General features: G+C 42.2%; 1 protein-coding gene across 4 annotated transcripts in view; it reads left to right on the top strand.

Annotated features, from left to right (window-relative positions):
- Positions 1 to 20,736, top strand: part of LOC139580609 (phosphatase and actin regulator 2-like) — a 58,562-nt gene that overhangs the window by 18,282 nt on the left and 19,544 nt on the right. For all 4 annotated transcript variants that reach the window (XM_071409463.1, XM_071409461.1, XM_071409460.1 and 1 more), the window contains exons 2-3: positions 13,481 to 13,648; positions 20,293 to 20,367. In XM_071409463.1, the coding sequence (XP_071265564.1) occupies positions 13,481 to 13,648; positions 20,293 to 20,367 (243 nt within the window). The remainder of the gene's footprint in view (positions 1 to 13,480; positions 13,649 to 20,292; positions 20,368 to 20,736) is intronic.

The following is a 20,736-nucleotide window of genomic DNA, read 5'->3' as shown; positions in this document are numbered from 1 at the left end:
GGGGTCACTTAGAAATGTCCTTGTTTTCCATGAAAACATACATGAAATGAGTTGCAAAATGAATAGGAAATAGTCAAGATGTTGACAAGGTTATAAATAATGTTTTTTTTATTGAAATAATAATTGTGTTCTTCAAACTTTGCTTTCGTCAAAGAATCCTCAATTTGCAGCAATTACAGCCTTGCAGACCTTTGGCATTCTAGTTGTCAATTTGTTGAGGTAATCTGAAGAGATTTCACCCCATGCTTTCTGAAGCCCCTCCCACAAGTTGGATTGGCTTGATGGGCACTTCTTACGTACCATATGGCCAAGCTGCTCCCATAACAGCTCAATAGGGTTGAGATCTGGTGACTGAGCTGGCCACTCCATTATAGACAGGATACCAGCTGACTGCTTCTTCCCTAAATAGTTATTGCATAGTTTGGAGCTGTGCTTTGGGTCATTGTCCTGTTGTAGGAGGAAATTGGCTCCAATTAAGCGCCGTCCACAGGGTATGGCGTTGCAAAATGGAGTGATAGCCTTCCTTCTTCAAGATCCCTTTTACCCTGTACAAATCTCCCACTTTTTACCACCACAGCACTCCCAGACCATCACATTTCCTCCACCATGCTTGACAGATGTTATCAAGCACTCCTCCAGCATCTTTACATTTTTCTGCGTTTCACGAATGTTCTTCTTTGTGATCCGAACACCTCAAACTTAGATTTGTCTGTCCATAACACTTTTTTCCTCTGTCCAGGGTCTGTGTTCTTTTGCCCATCTTAATCTTTTCTTCTTATTGGCCAGTCTGAGATATGTCTTTTTCTTTGCAACTCTGTCTAGAAGGCCAGCATCCCGGAGTTGCCTCTTCACTGTTGAGACTGGTGTTTTGCAGGTACTATTTAATGAAGCTGCCAGTTGAGGACTTGTGCGGCGTCTGTTTCTCAAACTAGACACTCTAATGTACTTGTGCACAACTGAGCCAGTGGACCGGGGCCTCCCGGTGCTTTTATTTTAAAAAACAAGGACATTTCTAAGTGACCCCAAAGTTTTGAATGATAATGTACATTTTTGGAGTTATAAGTTAATGATATGTACCCATTTTGATTCTAGAAGAATATAACTTATAAATGTCTCATGAGCTTAGTTCAACTGTCATACCCCATCAGAACTCAACATATAACCTTGTTTTAATCCAATGTTTGGAAGCAAAGTACACTGAACAAAAATATAAACGCAACATGTCAAGTATCATGAGTTGAAATTTTTAAAATCCCAGAAATGTTCCATATGCACAAAAAGCTTATTTAGATATGCCAACCCTGTCAGGTGGATGGATTATTAAGAATCCGATTAAACAACATTACCAGTGGTGTAAAGTACTTAAGTAAAAATACATTTTCCCTGACACAAAAAAGTACTCATAACATTTTGAATGCAATTCACGCACCTATCAAGAGAACATCCCTGGTCATCTCTACTGCTTCTGATCTGACGGACTCACTAAACACACATGCTTCGTATGTAAATTATAACTGAGTGTTGGAGTGTGCCCTAGCTATCAGTAAATGAAAAATAAATTGTGCTGTCTGGTTTGCTTAATGTGAAGATTTTTATACTTAAGTATATTTAAAATCAAATACTTTTAGACTTTTACTCAAGTAGTATTTTACTGGATGACTTCCACTTTTACTTAATTCCGTTTCTATTATTTTACTCGGGTATGACAATTGGGTACTTTTCCCACTACTGATCATTACACAGGTGCACCTTGTGCTGGGGACAATAAAAAGCTACTTTAAAATATGCCGTTTTGTCACACAACACAATGCCACAGATGTCCCAAGTTTTGAGGGAGCGTGCAATTGGCATGCTGACTGCAGGAATGTCCACCAGAGCTCTTGCTAGAAAATTGAATGTTAATTTCTCTACCATATGGATAAATATGGTAGAGGATACATAAGAGGATAAATAAGGCATCTTTGTGAATGACAGAGGCCATTATATGTCTCACTCCATGCCCTTTCAAATGAATAAAGCAGTCTCTCAATATCAGTCAGAATTACTAGTGGAACACAAAAAAAATTAAGTCAAACAAAAAGTAAAAAGTCTTGAAAGAAACAGCCTCCAACATCGTTTTAGAGAATTTGGCAGTTTGTCCAACCGGGCTCACAACTGCAGAACATGTGTAACCATGCCAGCCCAGGACCTCCATATCAGGCTTCTTCACCTGTGGAATCACGTGAGGTGGGGTGCTGAGGAGTATTTCTGTCTGTAATGAAGCCCTTTTGTGGGAAATACACATTCTGATTGGTTGGGCCTGGCTCCTCAGTCGGTGGGCTTGGCTGCCAAGTGCCAAAGCCCTCCCATGGCTGCACCACAGCCCAGTCTTGTGAAGTCCATAGATTAGGGCCCAATTAATTTATTTCAATTGACTGATTTCCTTTTATGAACTGTAACTCAGTAATATCTTTGAAATTGTTGCATTTATATTTTTGTACAGTAGGAATGTAAACAAACACTATATAGCCTCAAAACATGGATAAAACTATGGTTTTGATATAATGGATGGTCAGTCCTTGCATCCATAGCTGTATGAATTTGAGTGGTTACATTTCTCCAGCCCCATCTTTTTGCCTTTTACTGAAACGGGCGGGGAGTTGTTGTTGTTTCAACTAAGGATTGCTGCTTTTAAGAGGGTCTTCACATTTACTAGACTTTTTGCAAAAATACCGTCGTCTACAATTATCGGTCCAGTCAAAAGTTTGGACACACCTACTCATTCCAGGGTTCTTCTTTATTTTTACTATTTTCTACATTGTAGAATAATAGTGAAGACATCAAAACTATGAAATAACACATATGGAATCATGTAGTAACCAAAAAAGTGTTAAACAAATCAAAATATAGGGCCTCCCGAGTGGCGCAGTGGTCTAAGGCCGGGCGCTGTGCCACTAGAGATTCTTGGTTCGAGTCCAGGCTCGCGACAGGGAGACCCATGGGGCGGCGCACAATTTGCCCAGCATCGTCCGGGTTAGGGGAGGGTTTTGCCCGGCATGGATGTCCTTGCCCCATCGCGCACTAGCATCTACCGTGTCGGGCCGGGCGTAGTGCACGCTGACACAGTCGCCAGGTGTACGGTATTTCCTCCGTCACATTGGTGTGGCTGGCTTCCGGGTTAAGTGGGCATTGTGTCAAGAAGCAGTGCGGCTTGGTTGTGTTGTGTTTCGGAGGACACACGGCACTCGACCTTCGCCTCTCCCAAGTCCGTACGGGAGTTGCAGCGATGAGACTAAAGTGCAACTACCAATTGGATACCACAAAAAAGAAAAAAATACAAATGTAAATATTATATTTCAGATTCTTCAAAGTAGCCACCCTTTGCCTTGACAGCTTTGTACACTCTTCACTCAACCAGCTTCATGAGGTAGTCCATCGTTACTTTAAGAAATAAAGGTCAGTCAATCTGGAAAATGTCAACAACTTTTAGTTTCTTCAAGTGCAGTCACAAAAACCATCAAGTTCTACTGGCTGTCATGAGGACCGCCACAGGAATAGAGCCTTATTTGGTAAAAGAAGTCCATATTGTAGCAAGAACAGCCTTGCCAGCCCAATTTTGAATATAAACCAAATTTGATTATTCACATTTTCTCCTGACACACAAATGGACTATAAATACATTACCAATTAGTTACCCTGACCAAATGGACAGCGCACATAGGCTGTATGCAGCTGCTCTTATTAGCAGCCTAGAGTTGATCAGACAAAGATTTTCCCATTTTTATCCCATACAGCATGTCAGATCTCTAATGTTAAGGTGTAGCCTAGGCTGCTGTAACATTTATGTAACATTTATGTAATGAGATTTTGCTTGTCTGTCCGGAGTAATTTGAATTCAATAATATCAAAAAAATGCTCAACTATCACTTTTCAATCTCTATCCAATAATGTAAATCTCTATCCAATAAAACCAACTCACCAAGCCTCTCAACACATAGAACCCCCCCATAATGGTCTGCGGCACAACCCCAATACAACACACTAGGTTAATTATCTGATCCTAACCCTATGATTGGATGGACAACATGTCAGTTCCTACTGCAAAAGCTTTGATTGGTTAGAGGTCGTCCTCCAGAGGTGGTCAAAATTACCATGTAGGACTATGGAAGGGAGTGAGGACTACGAGCCTCCTAGGTTTTGTATTGAAGTCAATGTACCTAGAAGAGGACAGAAGCTAGCTGTACTCTGGCTACACCAGAGAGTGCTGTTGAAGTTACTATGGACCTTCATTGCAAAACAGTGTGTTTTAATAAATTATTTGGTGACATATGAATATATTTAGTATAGTTTTATCTAAAAAGTATAACTGTAGTGTTTAACTATTTTTATGAAATTTCACTGAGGAGGATGGTCCACCCCTTCCTCCTCTGAGGAGCCTCCACTCCAAATATTTTCCAGATTTTCCTGTTTTATTGTTTGTTTTTTTACATTAAATTGTAGTAACAGCCTGTTACATTCTGAAGTTGTCGCCGTAGCTTTACATTTCAATAGTGTTTTTTGCTTGACTGCACTGGGCCTCCACCGAGAGAAGCAGCTCCCAAGGGAATTATCAATGTTTTCAGTCGCGATTTTGCTTTACCTCATATTATTACTTACATGATATTTATAAAATTAAGCCTGGCGTGTTCTAAGGTAACTAATACAGGAGCTTTTAGGCTTACACTAGCTACTATCTAGCTATGGTTCAGCTAAACGTCAGCATTCAGCTATAGCCAGCACGTTTATGTGAGGATGCAGAATTTTTTGTTTAGCTAGCTAGCGTTACATAGCTGTGTTGCCTATATTATAATATGAATGACATTGTATGATAACGGTACGGTACTTTTATATTAGTTTGGGAGGGGTATACATTCATTGTTATGCTAACATTACTTGATTATGATGAATGTTGTTAATGTTAGTTAGCTAGAGAGCAGGAATTGTTTTTCTTGTCAGCTAATTTAAAGTTGCAATAACTTTTTGGGCGACCCAACCAAATTCACATTGAAATGTGAGTTATAGATCTGTCATTCTCATTAAAAACATGTCTAAGAAGCGGTTGATTTGTTCTACAGTTGAAGTCGGAAGTTTACATACACTTAGGTTGGAGTCATTAAATCTTGTTTTTCAACCACTCCACACATTTCTTGTTAACAAACTATAGTTTTGGCAAGTCGGTTAGGACATCTATTTTGTGCATGACAAGTAATTTTTCCAACAATTGTTTACAGACAGATTATTTCACTTATAATTCACTTTATCACAATTTCAGTGGGTCAGAAGTTTACATCCACTTAGTTGACTGTGCCTTTAAACAGCTTGGAAAATTCCAGAAAATTATGTCATGGCTTTAGAAGCTTCTGATAGGCTAATTGACATTATTTGAGTCAATTGGAGGTGTACCTGTGGATGTATTTCAAGGCCTCCCTTCAAACTCAGTGCCTCTTTGCTTGACATCATGGGAAAATCAAATGAAATCAGCCAAGACCTCAGAAAAAAAATTGTAGACCTGGTTCATCCTTGGGAGCAATTTCCAAATGCCTGAAGGTACCACGTTCATCTGTACAAACAATAGCACGCAAGTATAAACACCATGGGACTACGCAGCTGTCATACCGCTCAGGAAGGAGACGCGTTCTGTCTCCTAGAGATGAACGTACTTTGGTGCGAAAAGTGCAAATCAATCCCAGAACAACAGCAAAGGACCTTGTGAAGATGCTGGAGGAAACGGGTACAAAAGTATCAATATCCACAGTGAAACGAGTCCTATATCGACATAACCTGAAAGGCCGCTCAGCATGGAAGAAGCCACTTCTCCAAAACCGCCATAAAAAAGCCAGACTACGGTTTGCAACTGCACATGGGGACAAATATCGTACTTTTTGGAGAAATGTCCTCTGTTCTGCTGAAACAAAAATAGAACTGTTTGGCCATAATGACCATCGTTATGTTTGGAGGAAAAAAGGGGAAGCTTGCAAGCCGAAGAACACCATCCCAACCGTGAAGCACGGGGGTGGCAGCATGATGTTGTGGGGTGTTACGCACGCCTCTAAGAAGAGGGAACGCAACACCCTCCCCGTGAGTTGAGTTGTAGCAGGGTGTTGCGTTCCCTCTTCATAGAGGCGTGCGTAACATAATGGGGGCTCATCCGGGATCTTTATCACATAATTGGTGTCACTGAGTTTCTTTTCCACAAGATATGGTCCAGAAAAACATGTTAACAGATGAGCCAGGGATTGGCAACAAAACTAAAACTTGATCCCCTGGTGCAAAAGAACGGCCAACAGCCTTTTTGTCATAATGCAACTTCAACACATTTTTAGTGGCGCTACTGGGTGTAGGAGATAAGATATGCTCCTTCAAAACTTTCAGCGGACCCCGTGGGGTGTGTCCAAACACAAGGTCAGCAGGGCTGAACCCTAAGGACTCTTGTATCATTTCCCTAGTAGCAAATAGGACAAAGGGCACCCCCTCATCCCAATCGGTACTGGTATCCATGCAATACTTGCGTAGCATTATCTTCAGCGACTGATGCCAGCGTTCGAGAGCCCCTTGACTCTCTGGATGATACGGACTGGAGATCTGATGGGAAATACACAGCGTCTTTAACACATTTGAAAACAGTTTGGACATAAAGTTGGATCCCTGATCAGTTTGGATTACTTTAGGGAGTCCAAACGTAGAGAAGAACTTCACTAGTGCCTTCACCACAGTCTTAGCCCGTTATAGTACGGAGAGGAATAGCCTTTGGGTATCGAGTAGCACTGCACATTTATTGTTAGTAGGAACTGGTTACCTGACCTGGTTTTCGGCAATAGACCTACACAATCGATTATCACTCTTTCAAACGGTTCCCCCACCACAGGAATCGGGCAGAGCGGCGCTCGAGGAACTGTTTGATTCGCTTTCCCAGTGAGTTGACATGCGTGACATGTTTTACAAAATCGGACCACCTCAGACTTCAAACCTGGCCAGAAAAAAATGTTGAAGGACTCGGTTAAGTCTTTGTGATCCCCAAATGTCCAGACCACGCCTGGTCATGGGCAAGTGACAGCACCTGCTGTCGAAACGGTGTAGGAACAACCACTTGACACACTTCACCCCAGTCATTAACGGTGTCATGAGCTGCCCATTTCCGCATCAAAACTCCTGCTTCCATAAAGTAGGCGGTCGCTCTAGTTTTAGCTTCCTCAATGGAAATTATCGAAGCAGAACACTTGCGAAGACTGGTGTATCCTTTTTGACATTCAATCACCTTCTCGGGGGTGACAGACAAAAGCATGTCATGTAATTGGGGCGCAATTTCGCTTTCCCCTGCCTTAGTTTTTACAGGAATAAAAACTGTTGGCCTTGCAGAAGGAATACTCGGTGCATTGTCTTCTACCTCAACATTCTCAAAAATGGAACTAGCCAAATCCACCACATCTTCAAGCTTGCGAGATTGTGCCCTCGTTAACACACAAGCTGGAAAAACATGTGGAAATGCTTGAACCAATTTATCATCTGTAGTTATGATTTCTGGGTTGTCTACTACCTCTAACACAGGAGTGACGTTACCACCAGCAATATCATTCCCTAGTAGCAATGTGACTCCTTTTACTGGCAGTGTAGACACCAACACGGAAACGTCCTGATACCAAGTCTGACACTAAGTGGACCCAGTGTAATGGTACAGGTACGTTTTTTTGTCTCTATACCCTGTAATATGACATGCGAGCCACAATACGTTTCAGGAGACCAGGGTAAAGCATCAGTAACAATTACTGACTGCGCTGCCCCGGTGTCTCGTAAGATTTGAATAGGCTTTTGATCAGCTTCTTCTCCAGTTAAGGAAACACAACCGGCAGAGATAATTGGAGCATAGACAGGATCCGGTTTCTCAAATGCTGAATCAATAACTCGGGCCAACGGACGAGACAAAGACTTGACTAAACCCACACTTTTAATTTTTGGGGATGGTGACAGGGACTGTTTCGGTTTATTTTTCAAAACCGGGCAGTCCGCAATCACGTGACCCTTTTGGTGACAGGAAAAACATTCACGGATTTCATGAGAAGGCTTAGGATTGTCAGAGGAAAAGCGACCTGAACGAGGCACTGATGACGTAAGCAGTCTACCTTCAAAACGAGGTGCACCAAAGACAGTCTTGTGTGTCAAAGCGTAGTCATCTGCCAACACTGCTGCCTGGGCCAAAGTCACCATTCTGTCCATTTTAAATGAACTACAATTCTATCAGGGAGGTTGCTTTTGAAATCCTCCAACAGCATCAACTCTCGAATATCAGCAAAGGTATTAGCTTTACTGGCTGAACACCATCGATTAAACAGAGACTCTTTGTCCCTAGCAAACTCAACAAACATACGGTGAGATGTTTTTTTGTGGTTCCTGAAGCGCTGTCTATAAGCTTCAGGCACCAACTCATAAGCCCGTAACACGGTAGTTTTAACTGTATCGTAGTATAAACTGTCTTCCAGGGAGAGAGCAGCTACTACTTCCTAGGCTTTCCCAGACAATTTACATTGTAACAGGAGCGGCCAAACCTCGAGTGGCCAATGCAGCGCAGCGGCCACACGCTCAAACGAAGAGAAATAGGCATCAACTTCCGACTCTCGGAATGGAGGGACTGAAGCTATATTTTTACTTACATCAAAGTGGGCTTGATGATAAGCAGCTTGTGGAGTCGCACTGGAGCCAGCGTCTAGCTCCAGTTGTTGGATCCTCACCTCCTTGTCGGCTTCTATTTTCCTAATTTCAAGATCAAAATTAATCTCTCTTTATCTTTTTGCTTCATTTCTAAACGGGCCAGCCTCACCTTCAGCCTAGCAGTCCCGCCTGAACGACCTGAAGCAGAAGATAAAGGATCGAATCGAGGCAATGTAAAGGGGGTACGAGCAACCCCTTCCTCCGACTTGGCATCGGAAGGCCTACCCGTCTCCTCTCCTTGCAATGAGAGAATTCGTTCACTCACTAAACCCTCCCTGACTAGCACCAAAAGCTCAGCCTTTAGGGCTTTCTCAGGGATAACAAATCCATAATGGTCAGCTATAGCTAAAAGGTCTACTTTCCAAAACCTCACCAAACTATCAACAGAGGGCGCTTCAAAAAACGTGGATGGCTGAGGCAGCCATCTTGTACAATGCAGTCCACTGAACACACACAAACTAAACAAGTCATCCAAACTCACAACCTACCATCACACCTCAATCACTAACCACAGAGAGCTCAGTGCAGCAGGGTCCGGTGGGTTTAATGAAATCCTGGATGAGCCCCCATTATGTTACGCACGCCTCTATGAAGAGGGAACGCAACACCCTGCTACAACTCAACTCTCCGTGAAGTGAAAGAGGTATGGGACTGTAGGTGCGAGTAAGGATGACAAAAGGCAGAGAATTTACCATTTACTAGGAATTTATTCCTTCACACGGTAATATGGGGAAAAGGGGCTGGACGGAACCAAAGCAAAGAAAGTAAATATCAAAGCCCCCTCCTACCTTTCCTGCCTACGCACTACTTACCTAACTTAGCACCACCTGGTGCGCTAACCAAAATACAGGGGGTGGTCCGCCCAGGTCTTTCCTAGTGTGCCTAGACAGTGAATATACTACGGGTATATGTATGCCCGCGGGCCTCTTGCCTAAGCACTCCCTAGGTGCCTTCCCCTTCCCCCCTGGGAACAAATGAAACAGAATAACACAAACAATTTCAATAATCAAAACACTGCGTCCTATTGACACACAACAGACATAACCAATCCGCTCTCTCACTCAACCAATACAGGACACACTAATCATCTCCCTCTGAGAACAACCAACACAGTATATCACCCTCAGCCATCAGCCTCCTCTCTCAGCCATCAGCCTCCTCTCTCAGCCATCAGCCTCCTCTCTCAGCCATCAGCCTCCTCTCTCAGCCATCAGCCTCCTCTCTCAGCCATCAGCCTCCTCTCTCAGCCATCAGCCTCCTCTCTCAGCCATCAGCCTTCTCTCTCAGCCATCATCTCTCAGCATATTACAATCAATCTCCCCTCTGAGCAACAGAACACTGGCTTATATAGCTTCAGAAGGAATCTAATTGAAGACAGCTGCGTCCTGACGAGGGGGCGGGGTCAGCTCTCCAATCATCAATTCGGGGCCGACCAATCAGCTGCTTGGGGAGAATTTCAGTAAGCCATTTCCTGAAACACACATTCAAATACACAAACTACAACACAGAAACTGGGGAACGTAACATGGGGGTGCTTTGCTGCAGGAGGGACTGGTGCACTTCACAAAATAGATGGCATGAGGATGGAAAATTACGTGGATATATTGAAGCAACATCTCAAGACATCAGTCAGGAAGTTAGGGCTTGGTCGCAAATGGGTCTTCCAAATGGACGACGACCCCAAGCATACTTCCAAAGTTGTGGCAAAATGGCGTAAGGACAACAAAGTCAAGGTATTGGAGTGGCCATCACAAAGTCCTGACCTCAGTCCTATAGAAAATTTGTGGGCAGAACTGAAAAAGCGTGTGCGAGCAAGGAGGCCTACTAACCTGACTCAGTTACACCAGGAGGAATGGGCCAAAATTCACCCAACTTATTGTGGGAAGTTTGTGGAAGGCTACCCAAAACATTTGACCCAAGTTAAACAATTTAAAGGCAATGCTACCAAATACTAATTGAGTGTATGTAAACATCTGAACCACTGGGAATGTGATGAAAGAAATGAAAGCTGAAATAAATCATTCTCTCTACTATTATTCTGATTTCACATTCTTAAAATAGATCCTAACTGACCTAAGACAGGGAATTTTACTAGGATTAAATGTCAGGAATTGTGAAAAACTGAGTTTAAATGTATTTGTCTAAGGTCTATATAAACTTCAGACTTCAACTGTATGTGCGTTATTTCTATGCTTCCCGTTAAGTTTTGCTTTTGCGTCTTTTAATTTCAGAGTTGTACACCAGTTGAAAATACAATATTTTTGGTTATAGAAAAGATATTTCACACCGGTTTAGATGGTACAATGATTCTCTATACTATATTTGCTTGCTTTGTCACATAAACTGAAATTAGGTGAACTATTAGAATGTTAGCAACCAGGAAATGGCGTAGCGGATGTTAAAATAAACCCTTTAATTGTCTGCACATGCTTGTGGATTGTTGCTTTATTCAAGAGTGTAATATGGTTTGTTTGAATTATTAACTATTGTGATATGTTTTAGAAGAAAAGTTACTTGGATTGTTAAATAGTTTGCTTACTGGCTAGTGGCCACCATGATATGTACGGTCAAGTTGAGCTGCGTACCAAGAATGTCATGTTGCAAGCCACAACGAAAGGTAAGGCAATTATGTAATGTGAATTGAAAAGTGGAAATCTATTTGGCCCCTCCGCTCCTTAGACTCCCCTCCATCTCTCGTAGTTGAAATAGGGCCTAAATCTTTGACACTTCCTATGTTTCTCAAGCACATTATTTTTACACTGTCTTGGGAACCTCCCATGTGTTGCTCTTGTGTTCCCCTTTTGTTTGGACAGGCCTCACTTCACTTCCCCTCCATCAGACAGAGACCCGTGATTTCAAATACAGTTGTGCTGCTTATTTACAGCTACCTGGACATTAAATGAAACAGAGCTTGAATTGTTCTTGAGATGGTTAGGGATTCTATCCCACCATGTCTTTCTTTAATTCAATTTTAATAAATCATCCTTGGGTATTAAGTGTTTTTTTCCTGAACAAGGATGTGCTCCTTCAGCAATCAAAACAAACATCAAACATACTATAATAATAATAAATTGCATTTGTAGAGCGCTTTTCATCTACAGACATAAATCACAAAGCTCCTTAAATTGAGAGCTACCATTAAATGGAAAAAAATGTGAATTAAAGGGATAAAAAAACTTTAAGCAAGAAATGTAAAGATCGCAAGCAGCCTAGTATTATACAAGATACATACATTTAATAAAGGAGGCGACAAGGACAAAATAATAACTTGAAACAAATGTATAAGACTGACAACAGATACCACAACAATCACATTAAGCGAAATCCAGTTTGAAGAAGTATTTCTTTAGCTAGGACATCAAGGCAGTGGTGGTCTGGGGCATGCGGAGGTGGGGGGAGCTCATTCCAGAGCCGGGGGTCGAGACAGCAGAATGCTCAGTGACCCATTGTTTTTAGGTGTGTCTTTGGGACTGCAAGGAGTCATTGATAATTTGACCGGCGTGAACGTGAAGACTGTTTGGGGCTGAACAGTTCACTGAGGTATTGGGGACCAGAGGAATTGGGGGTTATGAAGAAGAGGGAGTCTGGGGTTATGTTTGTGTTCTAGTGGAATTGGATGTTGCGTTTCCTGATTCGGAAAGGAATGGGGCCTATGACGGAGCCTTGGGGGACGCCACAGTTAATCGTTGAGGCGATGATTCCACTTCTTAATCTTTTCAAATAAGTAGGTGGAGAATCTTCCACCGTCCTCTGTGGTAGCAATGTTTTATGTATGTATGGATGGATGGATGGATGGATGGATGGTGCGGAGAAAACATTCAGCAGGCATGGAAGTGAGGCATGAGGAAACACCACACCTCTTTTTTTTCCCCTCCAGCCTTAGCATTCCAGCCTGTTCCCATTCCCCTGGCTTCTTACTTTCAAACAGGAAAGGAAAGGATTAGGGAAGGACATGAATCTGGTTGCTAAGGCCAAGTACAGCAACAAATTAATCACTGTGAAACAGGGCTGCACATGGGTTATCAAAAGGTTTTATCTGCTATTTTGCTTTGCTATGGAGATTATGATTTGTTTTGCAAAGAAGAGATATTATTAAATGCAACAAAGTTGGGATAATTGTTGACCAAATGATTGACCTAGAAAATCTAATTAAAGTCATGTGAAAGTACATGTTTATTTCTGACACATACTGAAGTGAATTCACCATTGTGCAATATCCACTTTCTCATGTTGTGTTTAGTAATTCTTAAAGCATAGTGTTGCAAATGGAGGGTCAATTACTGGTAACTTTCAAAGTTTACCAGTAAACTACCGGAATTTCGAAAAAATTCAGGATTTTATGGAATTTTGATAACATATCAAGTATATTTATTCATTTTACTATGTCAATATGTTTTTGTAAATGTTTTAATGCCAAACTGGTGGCAGTTGTGAAAAAAGTGTATTAGTTGGAAGAGTTGCAGAGTTAATTGAAAATTATGCCATTGTTGATTAGATGTTTCTTCATTAATTAGGCTCTTTTCCCTTGAACCTTTGGTCTATTTACTAGAAACTCATGGACACAGATATAAGGATTAATAAATATGTATTTGTAATTCAAATATATTACCAAAGTTACCATAGATTACCTGTTAATTACCAAAATTATAGAAAGTTCCGATAACTTGGTAAATTACCGGTAGTTTTGCAACCCTATGTTCCACATAAGAATGAAAGTAAGTTTTCTGATCAGGTGTGTCCTTGTGTGATTTCCCCACAGTTGATGGACTGGAAAAAGCATCTCTGTCCAACTGTGATGTTGTGGTGGGCAGCACCCAGACTCCTCCACTGAAGCAGAAGGGGAAGCTCTCCACTATAGGGAAGATCTTCAAACCCTGGAAATGGCGCAAGAAGAAAACCAGTGACAAGTTTCAGGACCTATCCAAAGGTACGTCTGAAGTAGCCTGGTCACATACTGTTTTATTATGCAGTTTTTTTATGTAGCCAACTATTCCTTTGTTGCCATGCCATATGTTTTCATGCTAACATGAAACTTGTTCTATTCGCTACCCCCCCCCACAAAGCCATTCGTTTGTATCTTGCATGACGCTGAAATGCCTGGCAAGCTACATGGTGTGAATATCCTAACTAATGTAAATCTTGTGATATTGACAATTTACATTTATGTAAAGATCTCAAGCGATAGAATATAGGCTGGCTAGGGGCAGGTTTGAAATGAATTCGGTGCTGCCAAATAATAGAAGTGTGATCATGGGTTTAATTTCTCAAGCATCCTCCACTGTCTGTACTATGTAACACAGAACTAAATTAAGTGATATCTGATCATCATATGCAGTCATGTTGAGCTCTTCATGTCATTCTAGACCTGGCTTCAAATAATTTTTGTTTTCTTTCAAATACTTTCACCATTTGATGGAGCCTGTCTGGGTGGGGTTTACATTGTTGGTTCTAACCCATTTGTTCCATTGTGCCAGGCAAGCTCAATCAAGTGCAGATATTTGAAAGAAAACCAATACTATTTGAACCCAGGTCTGTTGGCTGGTAATGGAAAGGACTTCTCAGGTTCGACTCTTGGTGTGATAATTGTTTTTAGAACACAAATGCTCTCCATTAGCTGTGTTACAGTGGAAGTGATTGTCTGGCAGCATCCAGTTTGAACAAAAGCAGCTTTTTGTGCTCTTGCATGGCTAAAGTGTTGGATGGCTGTATCTGGGCCTCCAATAGTCAGCAGTGTATCCCCAGTCTATGCCAGCCTATCGAAATATCTGTCACATGCAAGGTGGTATAAAATGTGTGAAACTTTATGCTTCCAAGTCAGTCACTTTTTCTATGGAAAACTAGAAGAACTAGGCCTAAATTTAAAGTTGTAAGCAGATTACATTATCTGAAGGCTTGAGAATACTCCTCTGGTGTGGACTGAAGAATGGTCATACCTAGGACTGTTGCCGTGACCGTATTAGCGCCACACCGGCAGCCGTGAGTCATGACCGCAGTAAAATTCCACTTGACCGTTGAGTCACGGTAATCTCCTTTTATGCACTCTGGACATGCGTTGGTAGTACCCAACTCACTAATGACCGTCAGGTCGCTAATGGCCTGGTACTCAGCACTCTATTGTCCCTCAAACCACTCTGACATCAATGCAAATGGCATTAAAAATCACATCAAACACTTATCATCAAAACAGTATCATGCTTTTAAAACTCACTGTGATCGATCAATTTGAAGAAAGAAGTTCAACAACAGGTTGAAACTGAGTGGAAAACATTGTCGTTGTGAATATCGTTTCAAAGCCTAATATAACTAAATCGACAGCACTTTCTAAGGGGATGATTAATTCAAAACACCCAAAATAGCCTAGTAATAGGGCATTTAAAAAAAAAAATCATAATTAATAGACTGACATTACCCCTAGCTACAGAATATCTCACCACTGTGTGTTTCCCTCTCTCTCCTTTCTCGAGCGTGCAGAGAGGGGGGCTGTCAATAGTTTAATGAAATGTTTTCTTGCGAAAAAAAGTTACTATCAATATTCCCTAACAGATTTGACTTTGTTTCCCAAATGAAGCTGCAGGAACAGGGTTGGACAGCCCGTGGCATACAGAGTTTTGGCGGAATATAACCTGTCGCACAGCGAGATGCTGCATGCTCCTCAAACAGTGGAGTGAAATAGGTGTTACTATGAGCCCAGTGTGAAAGCAGAGTTTTGATGGTTGCCACTAAAAAGAGGAGGATCCCAGCTGCTACTATATTTAGTTTTCAGCTGCTCATATTAAGCACATGCTCCACTATAATACCAGAGTAGCCTACCCTGCATGATTGAAAAACAAGCTCCCGGATATAGGCCTCCATTCTCCATTCGAGTGCATGTGGATGACATGTCTTTTTTCCCCTACACCTGTTCTTGCCCATTTTATAATGGGCCATTCTAAATCAAAACAACTTTGACATATTAGTAAAGACAAGATAACATTCAGAATAGTCTGATGGGTGAAATATGGTCACGTGATGAGAGAAGAGTGTGTGCAGCCTGAGGCAAGGAACAGAGAGCGCAAGTCTTTTTTGTGGCTTTCTCAAATCTTCAATAGCCTATAGTTGCACCATGCAGTCCCATATACATTCTAAGGTTTGTATCATTCACAACTAAAGTTGCCAAATAACTCTAAATCTAGCATATAGGACCTGTTTCAAATGATCACTTTTACGCTCAACATAGCCACTCCATATGCTCACTCACTCCAAAATGGGAAAATATATTTTTTCTATTTTATCCAGCTAAGTTCAATTATATTCTTCTTACTATAAAATCAAATAATATAAAATAATGGCACAGGATTTATAAGCAATATCTTGTCTGCTAAATGAACTAGCCTACAGCCTATGGTATGGCGCATAGCCAGATAACATACAGTATTCTTTTCATATTCTTTTCTTCTGAAATACATTTTCTTCATATCATAATGTTTCTTTAGACCTGCCTGAAATGGATTTATTGTGATGTATAGTAAATTGATTTATTCTACTCTTTAAAATGTAGATGTTCCAAAGACGCTCATCAGTGGCTTGTAGGCCTATGCGTGGAGGCCTTGGAGATGCTAAACGTGTTTTTATGTTAATTAAAAGGTAAATTACTGCGAGACTGGCAGTCATTTGCATGACAATAACCGTCTGATAAAATGTCAAGACCTCCACAGCCCTAGTCATACAAGGTATTGTATTAGTCCTATGCAGTTTACTCCTTTTATCTCACCTTGGACAGCCTCTAGTTAGTACCAATCCATTCTCTTGAACACAATCTCACCTAAAGGCTCATGTAACACTTCACTGTGAGATTGTCATGCAAGTACTATTAATGATGTTAGGGGCTGTTAGGTGACCTAAACTGGGACATGCTGAACACCCCGGCCATCCTACAATCTAGGCTTGATGCCCTCAATCTCACACAAATGATCAATGAACCTACCAGGTACCACCCCAAATCCGTGAACACGGGCACCCTCATTAGATATCATCCTAACCAACCTGCCCTCCAAATACACCTCTGCTGTCTTCAACCAGGATCTCAGCGATCACTGCCTCATTGCCTGTGTCCATAATGGGTCTGCGGTCAAACGACCACCCCTCATCACTGTCAGATGCTCCCTAAAACACTTTAGCGAGCAGGCCTTTTTATTTTTTTACCCCCTTTTCTCCCCAATTTCGTGGTATCCAATTGTTAGTAATTACTATCTTGTCTCATCGCTACAGGCCTTTCTAATCGACCTGGCCCGGGTATCCTGGAAGGATATTGACCTCATTCCGACAGTAGAGGATGGCTGGTTATTCTTTAAAAGTGCTTTCCTCACCATCTTAAATAAGCATGCCCCATTCAAAAAAATGTAGAACCAGGAAAAAGATATAGCCCTTGGTTCACTCCAGACCTGACTGCCCTTGACCAGCACAAAAACATCCTCTGGCGTACTGCATTGGCATCGAATAGCCCCCGCGATATGCAACTTTTCGGGGAAGTTGGGAACCAATATACACAGGCATTTAGGAAAGCTAAGGCTAGCTTTTTTCAAACAGAAATTTGCATCCTGTAGCACAAACTCCAAAAAGTTCTGGGACACTGTAAAGTCCATGGAGAATAGGAGCACCTCCTCCCAGCTGCCTACTGCACTGAGGCTAGGAAACACTGTCACCACCGATAAATCCATGATAATTGAGAATTTCAATAAGCATTTTTTTTACGGCTGGCCATGCTTTCCACCTGGCTACCCCTACCCCGGTCAACAGCCCTGCACCCCCCACAGCAACTTGACAAAGCCTCCCCCATTTCTCTTTCACTCAAATCCAGATAGCTGATGTTCTGAACGATCTGCAAAATCTGGACCCCTACAAATCAGCCGGGCTAGACAATCTCGACCCTCTCTTCCTAAAATTATCCGCCAAAATTGTTGCAACCTCTATTACTAGCCTGTTCAACCTCTTTCGTATCATCCGAGATCCCCAAAGATTGGAAAGCTGCCGCGATCATCCCCCTCTTCAAAGGGGGAGACACTCTTGACCAAAACTGCTACAGACCTATATCTATCCTACCCTGCCTTTCTAAGGTCTTCGAAAGCCAAATTAACAAACAGATCACTGACATTTTCGAATCCCACCATACCTTCTCCGTTATGCAATCTGGTTTCCGAGCTGGTCATGGGTGCACCTCAGCCATGCTCAAGGTCCTAAACAATATCATAACCGCCATCGATAAAAGCCAATACTGTGCAGCTGTATTCATCGACCTGGCCAAGGCTTTCGACTCTGTCAATCACCACATTCATATCAGCAGACTCAACAGCCTTGGTTTCTCAAATGACTGCATCGCCTGGTTCACCAACGACTTCTCAGACAGAGTTCAGTGTGTCAAATCGGAGGGCCTGTTGTCCGGACCTCTGGCATTCTCTATGGGGGTGCCACAGGGTTCAATTCTCGCCCCGACTCTTTTCTCTGTATACATCAATGATGTCTCTCTTGCTGCTGGTGATTCTCTGATCCACCTCTACGCAGACGACACCATTTTGTATACTTCTGGCCCCTCTTTGGACACTGTTGTCACGTTCCTGACCTGTTTTCTGTTAGTTTTTGTATGTGTTAGCTGGTCAGGACGTGAGTTTGGGTGGGCAGTCTATGTTTTCTGTTTCTATGTTGGTTTGGGTACCTAATATGGTTCTCAATTAGAGGCAGGTGGTTTTCATCTCCTCTGATTGAGAATCATATTAAGGTAGGTGGGGTCACATTGTTTGTTTGTGGGTGGTTGTCTCCTGTGTTAGTGTCTGTCTATGTTGCACCATACGGGACTGTTTCGGTTTGTTTGTTCATTTCGTTCGTTCGTTCGTTGTTTTGTGTAGTCATTTTCCTGTTCGTGAGTTCTTCGTTGTATGTAAGTTCGCATGTCCAGGTCTGTCTACTCCGTTTTGTTATTTTGTTAGTTATCAAGTGTTCTTCGTGTTTTCGTTCCTTGTTTAAATAAATCATGTATTATCACAACGCTGCGCCTTGGTTCAATCCCTGCTCTTCCTCTTCGGATGAAGAGGAGGAGGAACGCCGTTACAACTGTGTTAACTAACCTCTAGACTAGCTTCAATGCCATACAACTCTCTTTCCGTGGCCTCCAACTGCTCTTAAATACAAGTAAAACTAAATGCATGCTCTTCAACCGATCGCTGCCCACACCTGCCCGCCCGCCCAGCATCAATACTCTGGACGGTTCTGACTTATAATATATGGACAACTACAAATACCTAGGTGTCTGGTTAGACTGTAAACTCTCCTTCCAGACTCAAATTAAGCATCTCCAATCCAAAATTAAATCTAGAATCGGCTTCCTATTTCGCAACAAAGCATCCTTCACTCATGCTGCCAAACATACCCTCGTAAAACTGACTATCCTACCGATCCTTGACTTCGGCGATGTCGTTTACAAAATAGCCTCCAACACTCAGCAAATTGGATCCAGTCTATCACAGTGCCATCCGTTTTGTCACCAAAGCCCCATATAATACCAACCACTGCGACCTGTATGCTCTCGTTGGCTGGCCCTCGCTTCATATTCGTCGCCAAACCCACTGGCTCCAGGTCATCTATAAGTCTTAGCAAGGTAAAGCCCCGCCTTATCTCAGCTCACTGGTCACCATAGCAGCACCCACCCGTAGCACGCGCTCCAGCAGGTATATCTCTGTTCACCCCCAAAGCCAATTCCTTCTTTGGCTGCCTTTCCTTCCAGTTCTCTGCTGCCAATGACTAGAACGAACTGAAAAAATCACAGAAGCTGGAGACTCATATCTCCCTCAGTAGCTTTAAGCACCAGCTGTCAGAGCAGCTCACAGATCACTGCACCTGTAGATATCCCATCTGTAAATAGCCCATCCAACTACCTCATCCCCCATACTGTTATTTATTTTATTTATTTTGCTCTTTTGCAACCCAGTATCTCTACTTGCACACTCACCTTCTGCACATCTATCACTCCAGTGTTTAATTGCTATATTGTAATTATTTTGACACTAAGGCCTATTTATTGCTTTACCTCCCTTATCCTACCTCATTTGCACACACTGTATATAGACATTTTCTATTGTATTATTGACTGCATGTTTGTTTATTCCATGTGTAACTCTGTGTTGTTGCTTGTGTCGCACTGCTTTGATTTATTTTGGCTAGGTCGCGGTTGTAAATGAGAACTTGTTCTCAACTAGCCTACCTGGTTAGTAAAGGTGAAATAAAAATAAATAAAAACATGATAGAGAATCGGAGTTCCATAAAGCCTTCGAGGGATCATAATTTACATATTTAATGGGCTTACTTTCCCGACTGCATCATGGAACCATTTCCCTACGCTGTTCGTCTTTCACATGGCCTGTTGTAATTGATTCCTCTGTGTAATTGTCTCTGTACTTTTATTTAATCCCTAACTTAATGTGTGTGGTGGGGGGGGGGGGGGGGGTGCAGTGGGTAATATCCTCCCCTGTCATTGCAAAAGGCATAGAATTAATGACTGCATCTGGTCAATGATTAACAACTCTGCCATGCTCATCTCCATAGTTCTGGAGAGGAAAATCTCCACGAGGCAAAGTCGAGAGGAACTGATAAGACGAGGCGTTCTCATTCCCGATCAAGGTGAGTTATGGCGGGAAAATGTATGAAATCTAACAGTGTGCTTGCTGAGTGTTCCATTTGTTTATTATAGTAGAAGTTCCGCCCCACACCGCCCCAAATATATTGAGTAGAAGTCCCGCCCCAAACCCCCGTTTTCCTCTACGTCATCAGGGAGTGGAATACTCCCTGATGTTAGCTGTTGCTACGATGGGGAAGAAACCCAAACTGCAGTTCCATCTAAGTTGTTTGTGTCCTCCTGGTACACTGTACGTAAGTCCCCTCCCACGCATTGTTAAACGCCAATGTAACATTACCTCAAATCTGCGTCAAGGAAGACAAATGTAATTTTGTTCTTAGGGGAGCTAATCTAATGGTAAATGTCTCGAGACG

Source organism: Salvelinus alpinus, chromosome 7, assembly GCF_045679555.1.
Source record: "Salvelinus alpinus chromosome 7, SLU_Salpinus.1, whole genome shotgun sequence".
NCBI lineage: Eukaryota > Metazoa > Chordata > Actinopteri > Salmoniformes > Salmonidae > Salvelinus > Salvelinus alpinus.
The sequence above is the reverse complement of the archived record's forward strand: the minus strand, read 5'-3'. Positions and strand labels throughout refer to the sequence as shown.